We start from the raw sequence: 18,868 nt of genomic DNA on the forward strand, positions 1-18,868 counted from the left end.
TGTACAGGCTTGTACAGGACGGGAAGAAATCCCCTCCTATGTGCTTATTATTCCTCGAAATCCCCGCCTGTATGCTTATTATCATATTCCCCCACTCCACTGCACGTCACAGGGCCCTGTGATGTGCACTGTGCTCCCTGACTGCCCGGGCATGCGCAAAGCACCGCTCACATAGAGCGCACTTTGCAGCCCGTCTCTCCGTGCACTGCACCGCAGGTTTCTATTGCGCAGGCGCCGGGGAGAGACGGGCCAGAATGAAGCAAAGTGCACTCTATGTGAGCGACGCTTTGCGCATGCCTGGGCAGTCAGGGAGACAAGTGCATGTCACAGGGCCCTGTGAAGTGCAGGAGAAGTGGGGAATATGATAATTGAGCATATAGGTGGGATTTAGGGGAATAATAAGCACATAGGCGGGGACTGCTTGGCGTCCCACAGACGCCAAGCCTGTACAAAATAGAACTGATTAAAGCGCTTTTCTCTGCAATCAGACCTCTACTATGGGCCATATAGGTATGTATAGATTTACTTTTCTATACCTTGTATGCTCATAGTAGAGGTCTGATAACTCCAAAGTGGTGACAGATGCCCTTTAATATCTGCTGTAAAATCAGATTACACTGGAATCACAAGCTAGAAAAAAATGGTCCACGTTTTCTGGATGAAAAGCTTAATTTTTTATATGCTTGTGTGTACCTGGTCTTAGAGTTAGGTTCAAACACCCATGTGTGAATATCCAAGAGAAACATAACGATTTTTCTTACAGGTGTCATCCTAGCTGCTGCAGTTTTATTCTCTACCATTTTTTTCTTCACTGAAGAGGTTATATGCTTCTAAGCTAATACAAATCCTTGCAAAGTCATATTTATCTGTGTGATACAGATGCAAAATTGAAGCAAATTCGAAAACCTACCAATTTCCACCCGTGTCTCATTGATCCCCATAAACTCTAAAAGCGAATTCTGATGTGCAAAATCGGATCAGAATAGGACATGCTCCGAGTCACACGGATTCCCCTGAAGAATCCTTGATTTTATCCGAGACGTGTCACAGACAGTTTTGGCCTTTATGACAGACCTTTTTTTCCCACTTTTCTATTGTTGCGTTCCAGGAGCCATATTGTTTTTTATTTTTTCAGCAACATAGTCATTTGAGGTCTCAGCACAAGAAGCAGGAGCCTCGCTATGTATTACAGCTCCTGTTGCGTATGGCAAGGGCACAAGTCTGGTGCCCGTGCCATCCATTAGACATACAGTGGCATGTAAAAGTTTGGGCACCACTGGTCAAATTTACTGTTATTATGAACAGTTAAGCATGTTGAAGATGAAATTATCTCTAAAAGGCCTAAAGTTAAAGATGTCACATTTACTTTGCATTTTATGCAAAAAAATGTATTATATTGTAATTTTTTTCATTTTTAAAATTACAAAAAGAAAATGGGCCGATGCAAAAGTTTGGGCACCCTGCATGGTTAATACCTAGTAGCACCACCTTTTGCAAGTATCACAGCTTGTAAACGCTTTTTGTAGCCAAATAAGAGTCTTTCAATTCCTGTTTTAGGGATTTTCATCAATTCATCCTTTGAGAATTCTCCCGGTTCTGTGAGATTCCTGGGTCGTTTTGCATGCACTATTTTGAGGTCTAACCACAGATTTTCAATGATGTTTAGCTCAGAGGACTGTCAGGGCCATTGTAAAACCTTCAGCTTGTGCCTTTTGAGGTAGTCTATTGTGGATTTTGACGTGTTTAAGCTCATTATCCATTTGTAGAAGCCATCCTCTTTTCAACTTCAGCTTTTTTTACAGATGGTTTTATGTCTGCATGAAGAATTTGTTGAAATTTCATTGAATCCATTATTTCCTCTACCTGTGAAATGCTCCCCATGCCATTAGCTGCAACACAACTCATGATTGATCCTCTCCCATGCTTAATGGTTGACAAGATGTTCTTTTCTTGAAATTCTGTGCCATTTTTCTGATTTGCCTCTCTAGCAATCCTATGAGCAGCTCTCGCTGAAATTTTGATTGGTCTTCCAGACCTTATCTTGATCTCCACTGCTCCTGTTAAAGGGGTTTTCCCACGAACGAAAGTTGATTTTAATCAATAGTTCTTGGAATAATAATAAGTTCCACAATTGGATGTGTTTAAATAAAATGTTCCTGTGCGGAGATAATCTTATAAATGTGCCCCTGTGTAATGGCTGCGTCTGACCATGTACGGAACACAGTCTGATCATATCACAGTTCCTTGGCAGGGGAGGAAGCAAAAGAGTATACAGACATTACAGCTGGGGATCACAGCTGATTCTTTTTGTGAGGTAAAACATTTCCCTGCCTGTTTTTAAACAATGTTTTACTTCAAAGAACCCATGGCAGCTGTTTTTGGCACAAGGTTAGAGGAGGTTGGATTCTTTTAAAGCTGGGAAATTTGGATCACCTGGACTTTCCCAACAATGATAGTGAACAAGCCATAACCTTAACGGGCTAATTAAGGTCTGAAGCCTTGGTCAAAGTTATCTGAGCACACAAATCTCCAAGGGTGCCAAAACTTTTGCATTGGCCTATTTTCTTTTTTGTACTTTTTAAAATGTAAAAAACTACAATATATATATATATTTTTGCCTAAAATACAAAGGAAATGTTATCTTTAACTTTAGGCCTTTTCGAGATCATTTCATCTTCAACTTGCTTAACTGCTCACAACAGTAATTTTCACCAGGGGTTCCCAAACTTTTACATATCACTGTAACTGTGCACTCAATCACGAGAAATAACCCACAATTTGGATGTATAGTTACCTCCATTTACGAGAATGGCTTAATGTGAGTACATCAATTCTACTCTATGGGTTCGAGTACTGTCCAATAAAAAGGACAACACTTGGACGTGTCACACAGATGTGCTACATTCACACATCCGTTTGACACGGCCATCTGCTGTTTATTCTTATGTTGGACAGCACATTGACCCATTCACATGGTTTTAAAAAACGGATCTGTGTGTTAAAACCAGCAGGTCCTATTCTCATCCATTTTGCGGATCAAACTTGGCCATTAAGGTCTATCGGGATCTGTGTAAAACAAATTAAACTTTGGCAGAGCTCCATCCATATTCCTACACTGATCCATTGCTAATGGATGTCAATGGATAAAAAAAATGTACCCGCCAGTCTACCTGTTTCTGTTTTTAAGAGGGTAAAGTATCTAAAGTCTTATGGAAGGCACAGAAAGCAGGCTACAGAGGAAAGCACATAAAGAGGAAATAAGTTCAGTATTGGATTATGTCAAAGGTAAACACATTCCTTTTCCCGTTGCAACCAATTTTTGTTTTTTCCACTCTTTACAAGAGCCACAACATTTTTTTTTATTTTATGTCTACATAGCCATATGAGGGCTTAGTTTTTGCAAGAAGAACTTTAGTTTCGAATGACACCATTTGTTTTATCATGAACTTTTCTGAAAAACAGGGGGAAAAAAATTCCAAAGTGCAGTGAAATCGTGAAACAAATTTGCAATTCTGACATTTTTTCTTAGGTTTTGTAATTACTTAATTTCTTGTATGGGAAAAATTATTCTTTAGTATGATTACAGTGATAAAATTATACAGGGAATTATTTGTGTTTACCAACTTTATATTTTGATACACTGGATTTTTTTCAAATGCAGTAATACCAATTTTTTTTTCTTCTAATCTTTAAGATCTTTATTTTTATTAAGGGAAAGGATCATGATTTCATTTTTTTCCCTTTTTAGTTCCTTTAAGGGATGTGAAACTGCAGTATAAAGCTGAAATTACAGTGTCTTAAGGCTGGGATTCAAAGGAGAACTCAAGTCGCAGTGGCGAGATGAGAAGGGAACACAGAATGGACAGCAAATGCAAACTAAATAGCGCAGTCCGCATCAGCCAGGTATGGTGTATGCTCAACCTCTGACCCCGTTCTATCCAATATGTGCCGTACATGTATGGCACATGTCAGCAAGAGGTGAAAGTAACAATATTCTAAATTTATAGCTTGCTTTATTAGAGCTCAGTAACATCCAGATTAAACAATTTCATTAATGGCAGTTTTGTCATGCTCTCCTGTATAGATAAGTCAGTCTCTGACTACCTGTAAATTATATCGCCTATGACATCCCTCTTAGCGGCTCTTAGACTTCTCCCCACCCAGCACTTGTTCTTCAACATGTCCCCTATACAGCTGTAGACCCAATTCCTGCCCTATGTAAGTGGAGCAGTGATATCCCTAAAGAGTTATCATATTCCTCAGACCCACATTGTCTATGCAGTCTGAGTGCTGTGTGCAGGATCTCCAGTTTATTCTACATTATGCAGCTTCACACTGTCTTCAGTTTGTAGGAGGCGACATGGAAAAAAAACAAGCAGGGGGCCGGAAGCTGCATCACATAGGATACAGAGTTTCTGTAGTGTGAGATATGGGATAGCAGTTCTATGTCACTGATCCATCGCCACTACCCTCAAATAGTGCCCCGAGCAGAGCAAAGCCTGAGGTTTCATTGGAAATGTAAGCTGCATTAAGGATACCATGTTAAATCAGTGATTCTCCTCAAAAATTAAGTAATGGATATGGGATAACTAGGTGTTTACTGGGGTCCTACCTATGGGAACCACATCAATCCCAAGATTAGAGCTCTGAAATCCCATGAACAGATCTATACAAGAGACGCGGCGGCTCAGCTGAGTACATTGCTCAACTATTTTCATCAGTCCCACAAAATCCATGGAGTGCAGGGCGCGCACCTCCAGTTCATTAGGGATGGAGCTGCAGAGCTCCACTCTTGAGCTTCCAGAGCCCAGGTCTCTGGTTCACCGGAGGGCACCAGCGCTTGTACCCCCAGCAACTTCTCCCCTATCTGGTTGATACAAGCTAACTTGATTTTTTGAGGATAGGCGGAATCAACATATATTAACATAGACATCAGCCATTTCTTTAATAATAGCTATACTCTACAGGCAATAATATAGCAAAAAAAATTGCTGTATTCCTGCTTTAATTGGACTTTACACATGGGGTACAAGCTGTACGGACAGTATACATTATCATGCTCGGAATTATTAATGATCCAAAATATACAGAAGTCATTTATGTATGTATTACCTGTATTTGTGTTCATCATTAACTGTATGGCATGAATGAGTATTAACAAGTAACAACTTATATTAATATAGATGGAGACACTAATAAAATATAAAGCATTAAATCGACAATATCAAATAACTTACCCCTGGTCTTGGTAGAGAAAGATATGCACGCTTGTCTCCTGCCAAAATAAAAAGACCTATGAATATAAATCACTCTCTCAGTTTTGCTACTCTAACATACGTATGCCTTCCCTATTCACACCCACACTTTTTTACAAAAGATTAACATATACTGGCATGCTAACTATCCAAGACAATGGAGCATATTCGTCCATGCTGTGTAAGGCAATGTTCACATGTTTGGCGATAACTAGTGATGCGCGCAAGTGCTCGGGTATGCAGAGTATTGTGGGCGCTCAAGTGACATGTTAGAGTCCGCGTGGCTGCATGTTTCATGGCTGTTAGCCTCAAAACAGGCAATCACTGCATGTTTTGCAGCTGTCTAATAGCCGTGAAACATACAGCCACAGGGATTCGAACATGTCACTTGAGCACCCACAATATTCAGTGCATACCCAAGCAAAGAGCACTGGCGCTCATCACTAGTGCTAACCACTGAGCCACCGTGCTGCCCATTTTTGTTCAGAACTGATTCTATTGCAGGTATCTCTGAACACCTCTACGGTCCTGGACACGAGCAGTGCTTAAAAACTCATCCGTTAAATGGCTGACATAATACATTATGACTCGTCTCCCATAAACTTGAAGAAAACCTGACATGTCCGCTTCACCTGTTTTTTTCCTGAGGTTATCCAAAAGACGGACAGCAGAAGGAAAAGATGCAAACTGATGATAGATTAGGGAAAATAATACCCGTTCAATAGAGTTTTGTAGCTGATCAAATTCTTTAAATTCTTTTTATGCTACCCAGAATGGTCATTAAAAAAAGTGATATGTGAACAAAACCTAATTCTTAAAGTGAACCTGACAGCTGATAAATGCTGCCTGATCCAGGTGTAGTTGCAAACTCTGTAGACTTGTGTGTAAAATGGGTCAATAGTGTAATGTAGAATATATTTCCCCAAGTGTTCCCTGATGCCTGAACCAGCATTAAAGGTTTGCAGACTGCTAAGTGTGGTACCTAACAATATCTAATTAATCTGTTCCAGATCTGCCGGAATACACATACAAGATATAGCGGGTAATTAAGAGTCATAGGAGACTCGGGCAAGCAGAGGTATTTCCTGATGCTTACCAAGTGCTGAATTAGTTCCAGTCCTAATTTATATTTTCCTCACTCAGTTTCCCTATGCACCGAGATGTGAAAATGTAGGAATAATTTACTCTCTTCAAAATAATTGCAGTCAAGTTAGAGAACATAATTCTATGTGAAAAATAATCACGGGTTTGTAATACTTCATGTGAAGTGATTGTGCTGGCAGTCATGTATATTTATTTAAATTAGACTGGTCATATTTTCTTGCAATAAAATAACAAAATTCATTAAATATTAAACGGGAAATGAAAGATAATGGGGATAAAATGGTTTCTTCAGCTGTACACAGCTAGATAAATTCTGATGGCTCCTCTAGTAACAAGCAAGACCAAATACCAAGTGACAAGTGAGATTAAATCACAAATCCAAAAATATTTATAGCACCACAGTTATAAAGCAAATCAAGCTGATTAGCCAGCCTGGAGTGAAGTCACGGGTGCGCCATGCCGCAACAATGGGGTCATACAGGCCGGCTAATCAAAAGACTATACAGGGATGCTGGCAGGTAGGAGGAGGCAATTTGCAGGGCTCCCGACAGCCACATATTAGTGACAATATATTTGCTCATCTTTAACCACATCTATGTGTTTTCATCCCCATATTTTATCAAAGATCCCATAATCTTTTTTCTTTTAATCTAAAGAGGTTGCTCCTTTTTCTCATTTCAGCTACTATGGCTTTTAGTCATCAGGAAGCAGGGTTCCTTGCTTGAGACCCCACTCTCAACGGCAGAACAGGCAACCACTGTATGGGTGGTTCCCTTTCTGCTAGACTAAAGAAGTCATAGGACTACATGAATAATCATTTGACTGAACGGCCACCAATGGCCTCCTAGCTCATTCTTCCAGCTCAGACAGAATATGACCGATCAAGCCAACCAGTCGCCGCTGATTGGTTGCAGTGGTCACATGACACCAACCACCCTTGCGCGGGAGAGGAAGCCACACATTTTCTGTATAGTGGGTGGGGGCATGTTGAATACAATGAAATTAAGAAGGCTGAACAGGGGAAAAAAAAACACACATCTCCACATCTTAGCCTCTTGTGCATGTCTGGTCAGTAAAGTCAGGGAAATAACACAAAGCAAAGCCTGGTAAAAAGGTTTCAAGAGGGCCGCTGTCCGGGGTTTAAAAAGTAAGGAGTCTGCCATGCTATCTTATGCAGTTTATAACATTTCTTTACATAAAAAGTCCTGCCGTCCTGGAACAGTGATCTTTATGGCAGTATCTGCATGAATGGTACTTTCGGAGGCAGTTATCAAAGCAATAATGGAAGCCCATGCTGCTTCCCGTTTTTGATTAAGATGAATATTGAATGGAGTAAAATGCATCACTGTTCCGGCCAATAACTAGTTATGTAACAAGTAAAAAAAAGAAAAATAATCTAAACTGATACAACACAGAAAAGGAAAGAAGCATTGTATTTTATTGCCAGAGAGGAGTACACTGACATTATGTCGCACACAAAATTCCTGCTGAATAAATATTTAATACTGTGTTAAATAGTAAAGTGTATGTTATGACATTTGCTGAACATAAATGTGCTCTCTCTACAGTATAATAAGAAAGTTCAGAAAATCCTGTGTGCAAACGTGTCTGCAGCCAGACAATTCCAGGGGGCTCTTCATTTTAAATACTTTTAACAGTCGATCACCTCTTAAAGGGAATCTGTCAGCAGGTTTTTGCTACCTCATCTGGGAGCAGCATAATGTAGGAAAAGAGAAGCTGATTCCAACTATGTATCACTTAGTATACTGGGTGCAGCAGTTGTGACAATCTGAGATTTTAGGTGTAGCATTTAGCAGAGCTGAGAAAGCTAACCCAATCAACACCACAACTTTATATGTATACTGTCTATGGACAGTGAGCTGCTTATAAGAGGAGGGGGCATATTCGGACCAGGGCTCATGCAAGCTGTAGTCCAGCAGTGATTATCTCGTAGTGATAAAACCTTCATTGTAAGTAAACAACAGCACACAGCCTAATAAATGACACATCATTAAATTCAGTGTTTTAACCCTTACCTCATGCTTTCCTCCGATTACATAGAAAAAACCTGCTGACAGATTCCCTTTAAAGTGCAAAGTAATTTTTGCAATTGACCTCAAAGTGGAAAAGGAAACTGCTAAGCAGCACGATCGATCAGTGAATGAGCTTGTGCACCTTGCTCAGCGACTGCTCTGCAAGGCAGACACACTGCTTCCTGGAAGGAATATTAATTACCAAGCCACGGGTAATACCACGTTCAGAAACTGGACCACAAGAAATGTCATCAAAAGAGAGTGAATTGGTAGTGGGTAGTGACTATACCATAGATCACCAGATATTAGATTCTGTATACACCAGGCTCCAAATTATTATGCAAATTGGATTTAAGTGTCATAAAGTTGTAATTTTTTGTTTTTCAAATAAACTCATGGATGGCATTGTGTCACTGAAATCAATCTCAAATACCTGTGATAATTAGTTTGCCAGGTGAGCACTATTAAAGAAAAACTACTTAAGAAGGACTTTCCACATTTCATAGTAATGTAGGTTGAATAAAGACCTATGTCACATGTTGCAAGCAATATGCGAAAGAAAAAGAATCTCTCTTCTACCGAAAAGCATCAAATAGTGTAATGCCTTGGACAAGTCATGAAAACATTAGATATTTCAAAAAAACGTAAGCGTGATCATTATACAGTGAAGAAATTTGTGTCTGGTACAGAGCACAGGTGGGGTCATGCAGATAACGGCATAATGAGGAAGGCTTCTGCCAGACAAATTCATTGGATTAAAAGAGCAGCTGCTAAAATATCATTACAAAGAAGCAAACAAACAGCTTTTTGACGTTGCTGGTGCTTCTGAAGTCCCGCGAACCTCAAGGTGTGGGATCCTCCAGAGGCTTGCATTGTGCATAAACCTATTTGGCCACCTCTAACCAGTGCTCACAAGCAGAATCGGTTGCAGTGGGCGCAGGCATACACGAAGACTAATTTTAACACAGTCCTGTTTACTAATGAGTGCCCTGCAGCCCTGGATGGTCCACATGGATAGAGTAGTGGATAGTTGGTGGATGGCCAAGTCACAACAAAGCTGCAACGTCAGCAAAGTGGTTGTGAAGTCATGTTTTGGGCCGGAATCATGGGGAGAGATCTGGTAGGTCCCCGAAGGTGTGAAAATTACCTCAGCAGACTATATAGAGTTTCTGAGTGACTATTTTCTTCCGTGGAACAAAAAGAAGAATCTTGCCATCCGTAGCAAAATCTTTATGCACAACAATGCACCACCAAAGAATACCTCTGAGTCATTGGCTGCTATGGGCATAAAAGGAGAGAAAGTAATTGTGTGGCCACCACCCTCCCCTGACTTCAGCCCTACTGAGAACCTTTGGAGTATCCTCAAGCAAAAGATCTAGGGAGAACTGGGAGGCAGTTAACATCAAAACAGCAGCTCTGGGAGGCTATTCTGACATCCTGCAAAGAAATTCAAGCAGAAACTGTCCAATCACAAGTTCAATGAATGCAAGAATTGTGAAAATGATGGCAAAGAAGGGGTCCTATGTTAACATGTCACTTGACCTGTTAAGATGTTTTTCATTGAAAAATTCAGTAAATGTGACCTCAATGCTGCAAATTCAAGAAATGACCATTTTCAGTCCTTTACAACCTACAAAATGTTCCTGTGTCTGTTGTGATTAATAATTTGTAGCAGTGCATTTTGAGCTTTTTTTTAGTTTTGGAGAAAATACTATTATTGGGAGGTTTGTCCAATAAAATTTGATTTATGCTCTAACGGTTGATGATCTGAATATTATACTTATTCATTTACTCGATCATTTAGGAAAATCTGAGGAAATCTAGCATTTGACTAATAATTTGGAACGCGGTGTTACTACTGCCCATATGCTAAATTTACCATTGAGCACAAGGACTTGATGTATAAAATACCATTGTCTATGATTAAGGCAAAAACCATAATAGGGTTGCCTAGGTTAGAAAAAAAATACTTCAATATACTATCTTAGAATATTCTGAATTAATGAGGGATCTTCTGGTTGGGATCCTCACTCTATAAGACTTGTAATGTTCTTCATTACATTGACAAACAACTTACATGAATGATTACGTGTTAAGTTTAACCCCTTTCCGACGTGGTCAGTAATAGTACACACCACGTCGGAAAGGCCGGTTCAGCGGGGGCTCCGGCGCTGAGCTCACGCTGAATCGGGCAGCTGACATGTGCCCCCAACAGCAGCAGGTGGAATCGCGATCCACCCGCGGCTGATAACCAGTTAAATGCCGCTGTTAATCTCTGACAGGGGCACTTACGGGAAGCGAGTCCTAGGCCCCGCCCCGCTCAGTCACGTGATCGTGGGTCACCGATGGGTTGGCAAGACAACCCGGGGTCTGCAGCAGACCTCTGTGGTTCTCATGTCTTGATTGCTATGAGCGCCACCCAGTGATCGGTGCTCATAGCAAGTGAGCATTTCTACTACATAGAGGCGTTCTGCTCATCGCCGCAATGTAGCAGAGGCTATCGGACAGCTGCCGCTTCTAGTCTCCTATGGAGACTATAGAAGCAAGCAAAAAGTGTAAAAAAAATGTTTTTAAAAATATAAAAGTTTAAATCACCCCCCTTTTGCCCCATTCAAAATAATTAAAAATAAACCCCACATACACATATTTGATATCACCGTGTTCAAAATCACACAATCTATTAAAATAAAAAAAGAATTAATCTGATCGGTAAACAGCGTAATGAGAAAAAAATTGCAAATGCCAGAATTATGTTTTTTGGTCGCCGCAACATTGCAATTAAATGCAATAACAGGCGATCAATACATCAGATCTACCCCAAAATAATATCAATAAAAACGTCAGCCCGGCGCGCTAAAAATAAGCCCTCACCCGGCCCCAGATCCCAAAAAATGGAGACGCCACGGGTCTCGGAAAATGGCGCCTTTTTTTTTTTTTTTTTTTTTTTAAAGCAAACTTTGGAATTTTTTTCACCACTTAAATAAAAAAAGAACTTACACATGTTTGGTGTCTAAGAACTCGCAATGACCTGGAGAATAATAATGGCAGGTCAGTTTTAGCATTCAGTGAACGTGGTAAAAAAAACAAAAAAAAAAAACTGTGGAATTGCATTTTTTTGCAATTTCACCGCACTTGGAATTTTTTTCCCGTTTTCCAGTACACAATATGGTAAAACCAGTGATGGCGTTTAAAAGTACAACTCGTCCCGCAAAAAATAAGCCTGCACATGGCCATATTAAACAAAAAATAAAAAAGTTCTGTCTCTGGAAAGAAGGGGAGCAAAAGCCGAAAACGCAAAAACGGAAAATGCTCCGGTTATTAAGGGGTTAAATTTCCCTGTGGTGGCGCAGGGAAACTGAACCCTTCGGGCTGTTTGAGATGTGCATTATAGTCGGTCCGATGTTGAATCAGAATGCACGGGCTGGCCGCACATCTCCTAATTAGAGCATGATGGCTTCATATATTTTTATGAAGCAGTCACACTCAGGTCACACTCAAGCGAGGCCAGCCCATGCATTCCGATCCAACATCAGGACCGATTATAATGGACATCTCAAACATCGCCCTTACTGTTAGATGTTTCCACTTGTTAAGGGCCAATTTAGAGGAGCTGACTGTGTCCATTAAACGACTGCTGATTGTTGGAGGTTTCATGGCCTTTTAGACAGGTCGACAGTTCTATACACACACAACAGAATATTTGTTTTTACGGCATTCACTGTATGGTAGAAATGCCTTGTACACACAATTCTCCATTTCAGTATGATTAAGGTGATACCAAACTTACATAGTTATTTATTTATTTTTCTAAATCGTGAAAAAAAAAAAGAGAAGAAATTTGTAAAAAATAATTAATTTTGGCTTGTATCGCCATTTTCCAAGACTCGTAATTAGTCGCAAAGTTTTTTTCATGAAATTCGATTCTAATTTAATATCCCATATTATGCTTTGGGGTCTCTCCAGAACATAATAATCATAATTTGTAAAAAATAAAAATCTTTATGCTCACCCCATGAGCCCCTCCGACTCCTCATCGCCACTTGTCCAATCCTCTTCGCATCAGTATGGGTGGCAATGAAATCCCTGGGGCCTCAGTTGCTAGGCCGATGCTTCTGGGTTTGCTAGGGCAGTTGGGGGGCGGCACACACCATGACATCATGGGCCGTGACCTATGTGAACGCATGAGCTGAACCCTCTGAGGCCTAGCAAACCGGAAGCCTCAAAAGATTTCAGAGTGCCACCGATGCTAATCTGAATATGCGACGAGAAGTGGACAGGTAGCAGTGAGTAGTTGAGGGACCAGAGAAGTGAATATAAGAGTATGTTTTTCTATCTAACATTCTGATGGCCTTTTACGGTTCAGAAAAATGGCGGCCAACAGCCTCCATATAGGTGAATGCACGTGATTGCAAATTATTTAAAAAAAAAATCTGCATTTTGGTGAATGCAGATTTTTGTAGAATTCGAGTAGAATTCAATTTCACTCATCATTCATACATACCCGTAATGTATGTATTTTACTTAAGATGTATCCAGGTGAGGGCTTGTTTTTTGTATGGTAAGCTGACATTTTGATTGATATGGGGTCCATAGGATGTTTTTCACTATATTTTTTTTAGGGTGATGTGGTGACTGAGAAAAAAAATGCATTTCCAGCATTTCAATTTTTTTTCTCTTTACGGTGTTTACTATACAATTTAGTTAACTTTATATTTTGATAGACCGGACTTTTACAGAGACAGCAACACCACATGTTTATTTATGTTTTTAATCTCTTTTTACTTAAAAAGGGACAAAGTCTCGCCGCTTGGTGCTTCACGGCGAGGCGTCTCATTTAAATACACCTTCCCACCAGCTTGTTTTCCCTCAATATCTACCCCCTCATCTTTGATTGTCAGCTCTGGCTTCATAGAGCCAGGGAAGGGTGGAGATAGAGGGAAACCAAGCAGGTGATAAGGTGTATCTAAATGATTGGGCCCTCCATGATGTATTTGGTTTGAGCTGAATAAAACGTTTTATTTTTTAATTTCACATTTCTGTTGCACAAATATTAGCTAGTAAATTTTAGGCTTTAATTAATAAGTCTAAGTGGGCAATAGCAGAGATTCTTCTCTGGGGACGGGTATGTTTCCCCCGGCCTAATGTTGAACAATCATAACCATGAGGCATGGGGAAAAAAATTAACACGTCCCCTACATAAGCTTCAAGCAGGCTTTCTCCTGTGAGACAAGTAATGGCAGACAGCTCTGCTCTCTGCAGATACAGTGTAAAAGCAGAGCTGAGTGTCATTTCAAAAACCTCTATTTTTCTTCTTATGGCAGTTAGTTCAGATTGATAGCAGCATCTAAATGGTTAACAGCCGCGGCCGCTTCTCAGCTCAAGCCGCCACAGATATAGATTAGACTCAGATGCCAGCTACATAATATTGCCAGCTTCTAATCCACATGGAGGGAGCCCAGCTCCTGAGACTCCTCAACATGTGGTCACTGCAGGGAAGGACATTCTGTTACATCCATATGCGCAAAGAGGTTAAAGCAGATTGCTGGGGGTCCAGCAAGGGGACACAATTGCGATCAGTTTATTGTAACGTAACCCTTATAAACATTATGCAAAGTCTAAAGCAGAGAAACTTTTAAACAAGATAAAGTAAAATTAATTATGATTAAGATCAACTGCACATATTGGCGTTTGTATATTGCCTCTGCAAGAAATTGGCAAATCCGTATTACGGTACTAGTTTAGTGTGGTAAAATTCAAGTAAAATACCATCTACTTCTTATACTTCCAGCTACTGGACGATTGGTCCCAAGGAAAAACTTATTAGAGCAAAGGGTAAATGAAATAAGCAGTCACCCGGAGAGTTAAAGGGGTATTCCCATCTCCAAGATCCTATCCCAATATGTAGTAGGTGTAATAATAATAATATTATCAAATACCTCCAATTAGAAATGTAGTATAGTATTTTTGATTCGCTATGCCACTTACCTCATGTGCAGGCATTGCAGGACCTTAGGTATCCATGGTTACGACCACTAGCAGCTAGCTGTCACTTTATCAGTGGACGTAACCATGGATACCTGAGGTCCTGCAATGCCTGCACATGAGGAAAGAGACGTAGCGAATCAAAAATACTATAATAGGATAAAGAAGGTCTTCCTAGCTATAGGAATGTTTGTTGGTTTTCCATTCTATTATCAGACTACAATGTAAGGTGTTATTTGTATTATTATTATTATTCTATTTTATAATTCAATAAAAATTACAGTTAAAAAAAAAATACTATACTACATTTCTAATTGGAGGTATTTGCTAATATTATTATTACACCTACTACACATTGGGATAGGATCTTGGCGATGGGAATACTCCCATTGCACGTTCTAGTAGGCAGACAATATATTTTTTTACCTCGTCTTCCCTCGAACACATCATTAATTTCCCGCACTAAAATGGACATATCACTCAGTTGAGACTCCCAGGCTTCACAAAAGACATCCAAGTTTTCTTTAGCAATCTTACTGGTTGGATGTAGAGCTAGCGTTTCTGCTGCGGACACAATCTGAAAATTAGAAAATGTGGTGAGGTGCGAAAAAAAAACATTCTGTGATTTTCTATACTTTGGTAATTTATCAATGTTTTGTATGTATGCCAGAAAACTGGTGTAAGGCTGCCAACTTTAAGAATGACATTACAGCTTCTACAGAATAGACCCCCCATCACCACTTCCAAAAAAAAAAAAAAAAGATCACACATACGTTATAATATAGCAAACACACAAGAGACAAGCTAGAATCGCTAGAAAAAAATATGACGCCTACAATTTGTATAATAACTAATAAATAACCCAAAACTTAAAAGAATACCCTGCATGGGTAAATGCATGGGCATTGTGACAAAGTGACTGGCAGAATACTGGGGGGGGAGATATGTTTCAATGAGGCTGTTCGCTTCAGTGATGTGAAACATAGAAGTTTCTCCTGCATAGTAGGTGCAGAGAGGGTTAAACAGCCATTTACAAAGGGCATGTTTTATAGGTGGATGGCTGCAGTGCGGCGGGAGGCCATTCACCATATCTCCACCCCAGGGCGGGGAACCTCGACCGAAGTAAGGACTGTTCTGTACCTTTTTCCTTTTTGTTTCCTGTTATGCCAGAAAGGCTAAGTTTAAGTTATGCACTTGCTGCTTCCTACATTATACCACTAAGTCATTTAAAGAGACAGTGCCCTGTATCTACGTCCAAGTGTAGCAGAGCAAGCGACTCTACCACAGCATGAAAAAGAAAATATACAATATCACTGAAGCCAGTAATGGCTCACATATTGGGGGTGGAGAAAAGCATATCGCCAATAAAGTTGGCCAGGGAAAGCCGCCACCTTTAGTGCTGTTTTTCATGTATAGCAGAATTTTGAACAACATAATGCACGAAGAATACAAAGAATATCGCTAATGATCAGCACAGCTAACATATCATGGTTTATATCACTGTATGTAGTCATGTATAACGATAAATAAGAGTAGCAATTAGATCCAAAAAGGAAACATGAAGAACAATGATTGTGCTGCCCTTATCTACTCCTGTATGACCAGATGAATAGAGGGGTCTGTGCCTTCTGGTAAGAAGCAATTCTAGAGATATCAGGTAACTCGAAAATATTCACATTATTGGCCTCCATAAGACAGGATATAATCTGACGGAATTAATAAAACGGTCTTCTTTCCCTTTAGGCCAGGCCACATTATGTTCCTGCACCATTTGCAGCGTGCCAGCTCCTGGGCTCCAGTTACATGTTTCTTCTCATTAAAAGCACTTCAGCTAGGATAGATACACTTTGGCAGTGATTCTGACTAGTAAAATCCGTAATTACCCGTTGGTAAATTCGGTCATTGTTTAAAGTCGGGTTGCTGCATAAACAAAGACGTTTTACGTTGTTGAGTCTTTTTAATTAGATTTTCTTTTGCTGTTGATAAAGACTGCAGTGTCACCTCATATTAACTTTTCGCTTGCTCTTTATTTCTCTATATAATGTGAAAAAGGCAAAACATTATTTCATAGGTTTCCATACCTGAGGACCAGTCACCTGAAACGTATCTTCCGCATGAATACATGTGATTTCCAAAGGTTCTGTGCCCGAAACATGTCTCAACAGCCGACAAGTCTGCAAGCAAAAGCAGAAATTCCTTAGTAATGAAAAATGTCTATGCCCTTATGTTATGATTCAGTATGAAGCACCAAGACATAAACAATTAATATAGCTTTAGGTCATAACTGTTACCCCCATCATTTACAGTGGTATCTTCAACTGTCTGGAGCTTAACAGGAACAATATCATCTTACTCCAACAGTACATTCCACATGTCAGCAGTACAATGGTAATGTGTTACACTGAGTAACAATCCAGCATTTGTAAAAAGAAAAAACAAAAGTAGAAAATCTGAAATTATGTCATATTTTGAAAATGTTGTTCTCTCAGGGAGTGACCCGTCACTCCAGGACAGCGGGCAGGGAGAAGCCGCCGGGACCGAGCCGGATGGGAGACTAGTCGGACAGGTGGGTTCCCAACAGCTTCTCCCTGCCCACTGTCAAGCTATGTTATTCTCTGAAACACCGCAGCGTCTCACAGTCAAGCATACATGGCTGAAATCAAACAGCCAGTGCCTGATACATGCGGCCTGTGGGCTGCATGTCAGCTGTCAGGTTCATGTTAATAAATTAAAAAAAAGACTAAACATATGCACGGCAAAGTGAACATAACTTGCTGAACCTATGTTCAGCTTTTGAGCTTCTTTTACCAACTTACGGCTTTGAAAGAAGCAAAGCGGTTTAAAGAAGTGACCAGACTATACTTTAAGCGGCATCACCCTATAGAAAAAAAAAATCAAAAATAATGACGCAAAAATGCCAAATAAATGAGTGAAAAGACACCTAAAAAAGATCAGGGAAAAAAAAAAGATGTTGGCGTGTCCTGAAGCATCTTCCTCCTGTAAAACTCAGTGGCTATGTGGATGTCTAAAAGCCATCGTGTGCAGACATCCATATCTGTCTTTTTCAGGAGCACCTACCAACTGACTTATGATCACAGACAACAACAAAATTAAATGTGCAGGCATGCAAAGAGCTTGTAAATGCCAAATTGTTTCAAATTTTTAACGCAAAAATTGATTTTTAGCCCCAAATTCATGCATTTGAAGGGGATTTCCCATGAACAAAGTTAATTTTAATCAACATTTTGATCAGATCTTGGAATGATAATAACTTCCACAGTTGGATGTGTTTAAATAAAATGTTCCTGTGCTGAGATAATCTTATAAATGTGCCCCTGCTGTGTACTGTGTAATGGCTGTGTCTGACTGTGCAGGAACATGGTCTGATCATACCACATCTCCTGGGCAGGGGGGACGAGACACAGAAGAGTATACAGACATTACAGCATGGAATTGCAGCTGATTTTTTCTCTGAGGTAAAACATTGCTTAAAAACAGGCAGGGAAATGTTTTACCTCACAGAAAGAATCAGCTGTGATCCCATGCTGTGCTAGCTGTATACTCTATTGCTTCCTCCCCTGGCCAGGAGCTGTGGTATGATCAGACACGGCCATTACACAGTACACAGCAGGGGCACATTTATAAGATTATCTCACCACAGGAACATTTTTTTTAATCACATCTAATTGTGGAACTTATTTTTATTGCAAGATCTATTCATTAAAATGTACTTTGTTCATGGGAAACCCCTTTAAGTTAAGAAGAATAGATGTTCGCAAAAGTAGAGCAACCCATTTAAATATCACAGCAAGTCAACTATGTAAATTGCTATAAAAAGAAAAGGGGGTGGGGAACAACATGACGTTACATCTCTGTGATCCAAGTCATCTGGGAGTCCTAGCTTCTCTTTTTGTCATTTGAGTGAAATCATTTGGTCTCATTTTGATTTTACTTTTTTTTCTACATCCATCCCTGGCTTTAGCTAAAAGACAAATTTTCAAAATTGAACCAAAGTTGCCCTAAGTATATACTAATTACATTACCTGTGATGCTTCGGGCATATCTGTGTCAGCTTATTATACTGCCCTACATAAGGGCAGCATATTACACATATGGGTTAGTACTTCTAGTCACCAAAAAGCACAAGCATATTGTGTAGGCTACTGGAAAGCATGAAAATAGTGAGGAGCCTGGCATACTCATGAGAATAGCTCTCCCCTACCTCTCTTTGCAGTAACGGACAGGCTGAACTACTAACTACAACCATGACCCTGAGGGCCAAAAGGTAGCACTGAGTGTACTGGCGTCATCTATTAAACCGAATCCATGAACTAGGTATTCTTTCAGCACTCCTAGTAGCCAAATAGGGCAGCTATTTTTTCAGTCATCTTTACTACCAGGCATACAAACACGTAGTTACACTGTGCTGTCCTTACATATGGCAGCATGTTAAGAGGACTGATCCACTTTAAAGTTACTTAAAAAGAAAATATA

The 18,868-nt window shown here is 39.9% G+C and overlaps 1 protein-coding gene across 1 annotated transcript in view; it reads right to left on the bottom strand.

Annotated features, from left to right (window-relative positions):
- CTNNAL1 (catenin alpha like 1) overlaps positions 1–18,868 on the bottom strand; it is a 250,875-nt gene that overhangs the window by 57,102 nt on the left and 174,905 nt on the right. Inside the window, exons 10-12 of the mRNA XM_073678608.1 lie at positions 16,456–16,548; positions 14,801–14,951; positions 5,238–5,275 (exon numbers count right to left, since the gene is read on the bottom strand). Of these exons, the coding sequence (XP_073534709.1) occupies positions 5,238–5,275; positions 14,801–14,951; positions 16,456–16,548 (282 nt within the window). The remainder of the gene's footprint in view (positions 1–5,237; positions 5,276–14,800; positions 14,952–16,455; positions 16,549–18,868) is intronic.

The sequence above is a fragment of the Phyllobates terribilis genome, unplaced genomic scaffold (assembly GCF_046119375.1).
Source record: "Phyllobates terribilis strain yellow unplaced genomic scaffold, ASM4611937v1 Scaffold_4__5_contigs__length_816908805, whole genome shotgun sequence".
In the NCBI taxonomy this organism is placed as follows: domain Eukaryota; kingdom Metazoa; phylum Chordata; class Amphibia; order Anura; family Dendrobatidae; genus Phyllobates; species Phyllobates terribilis.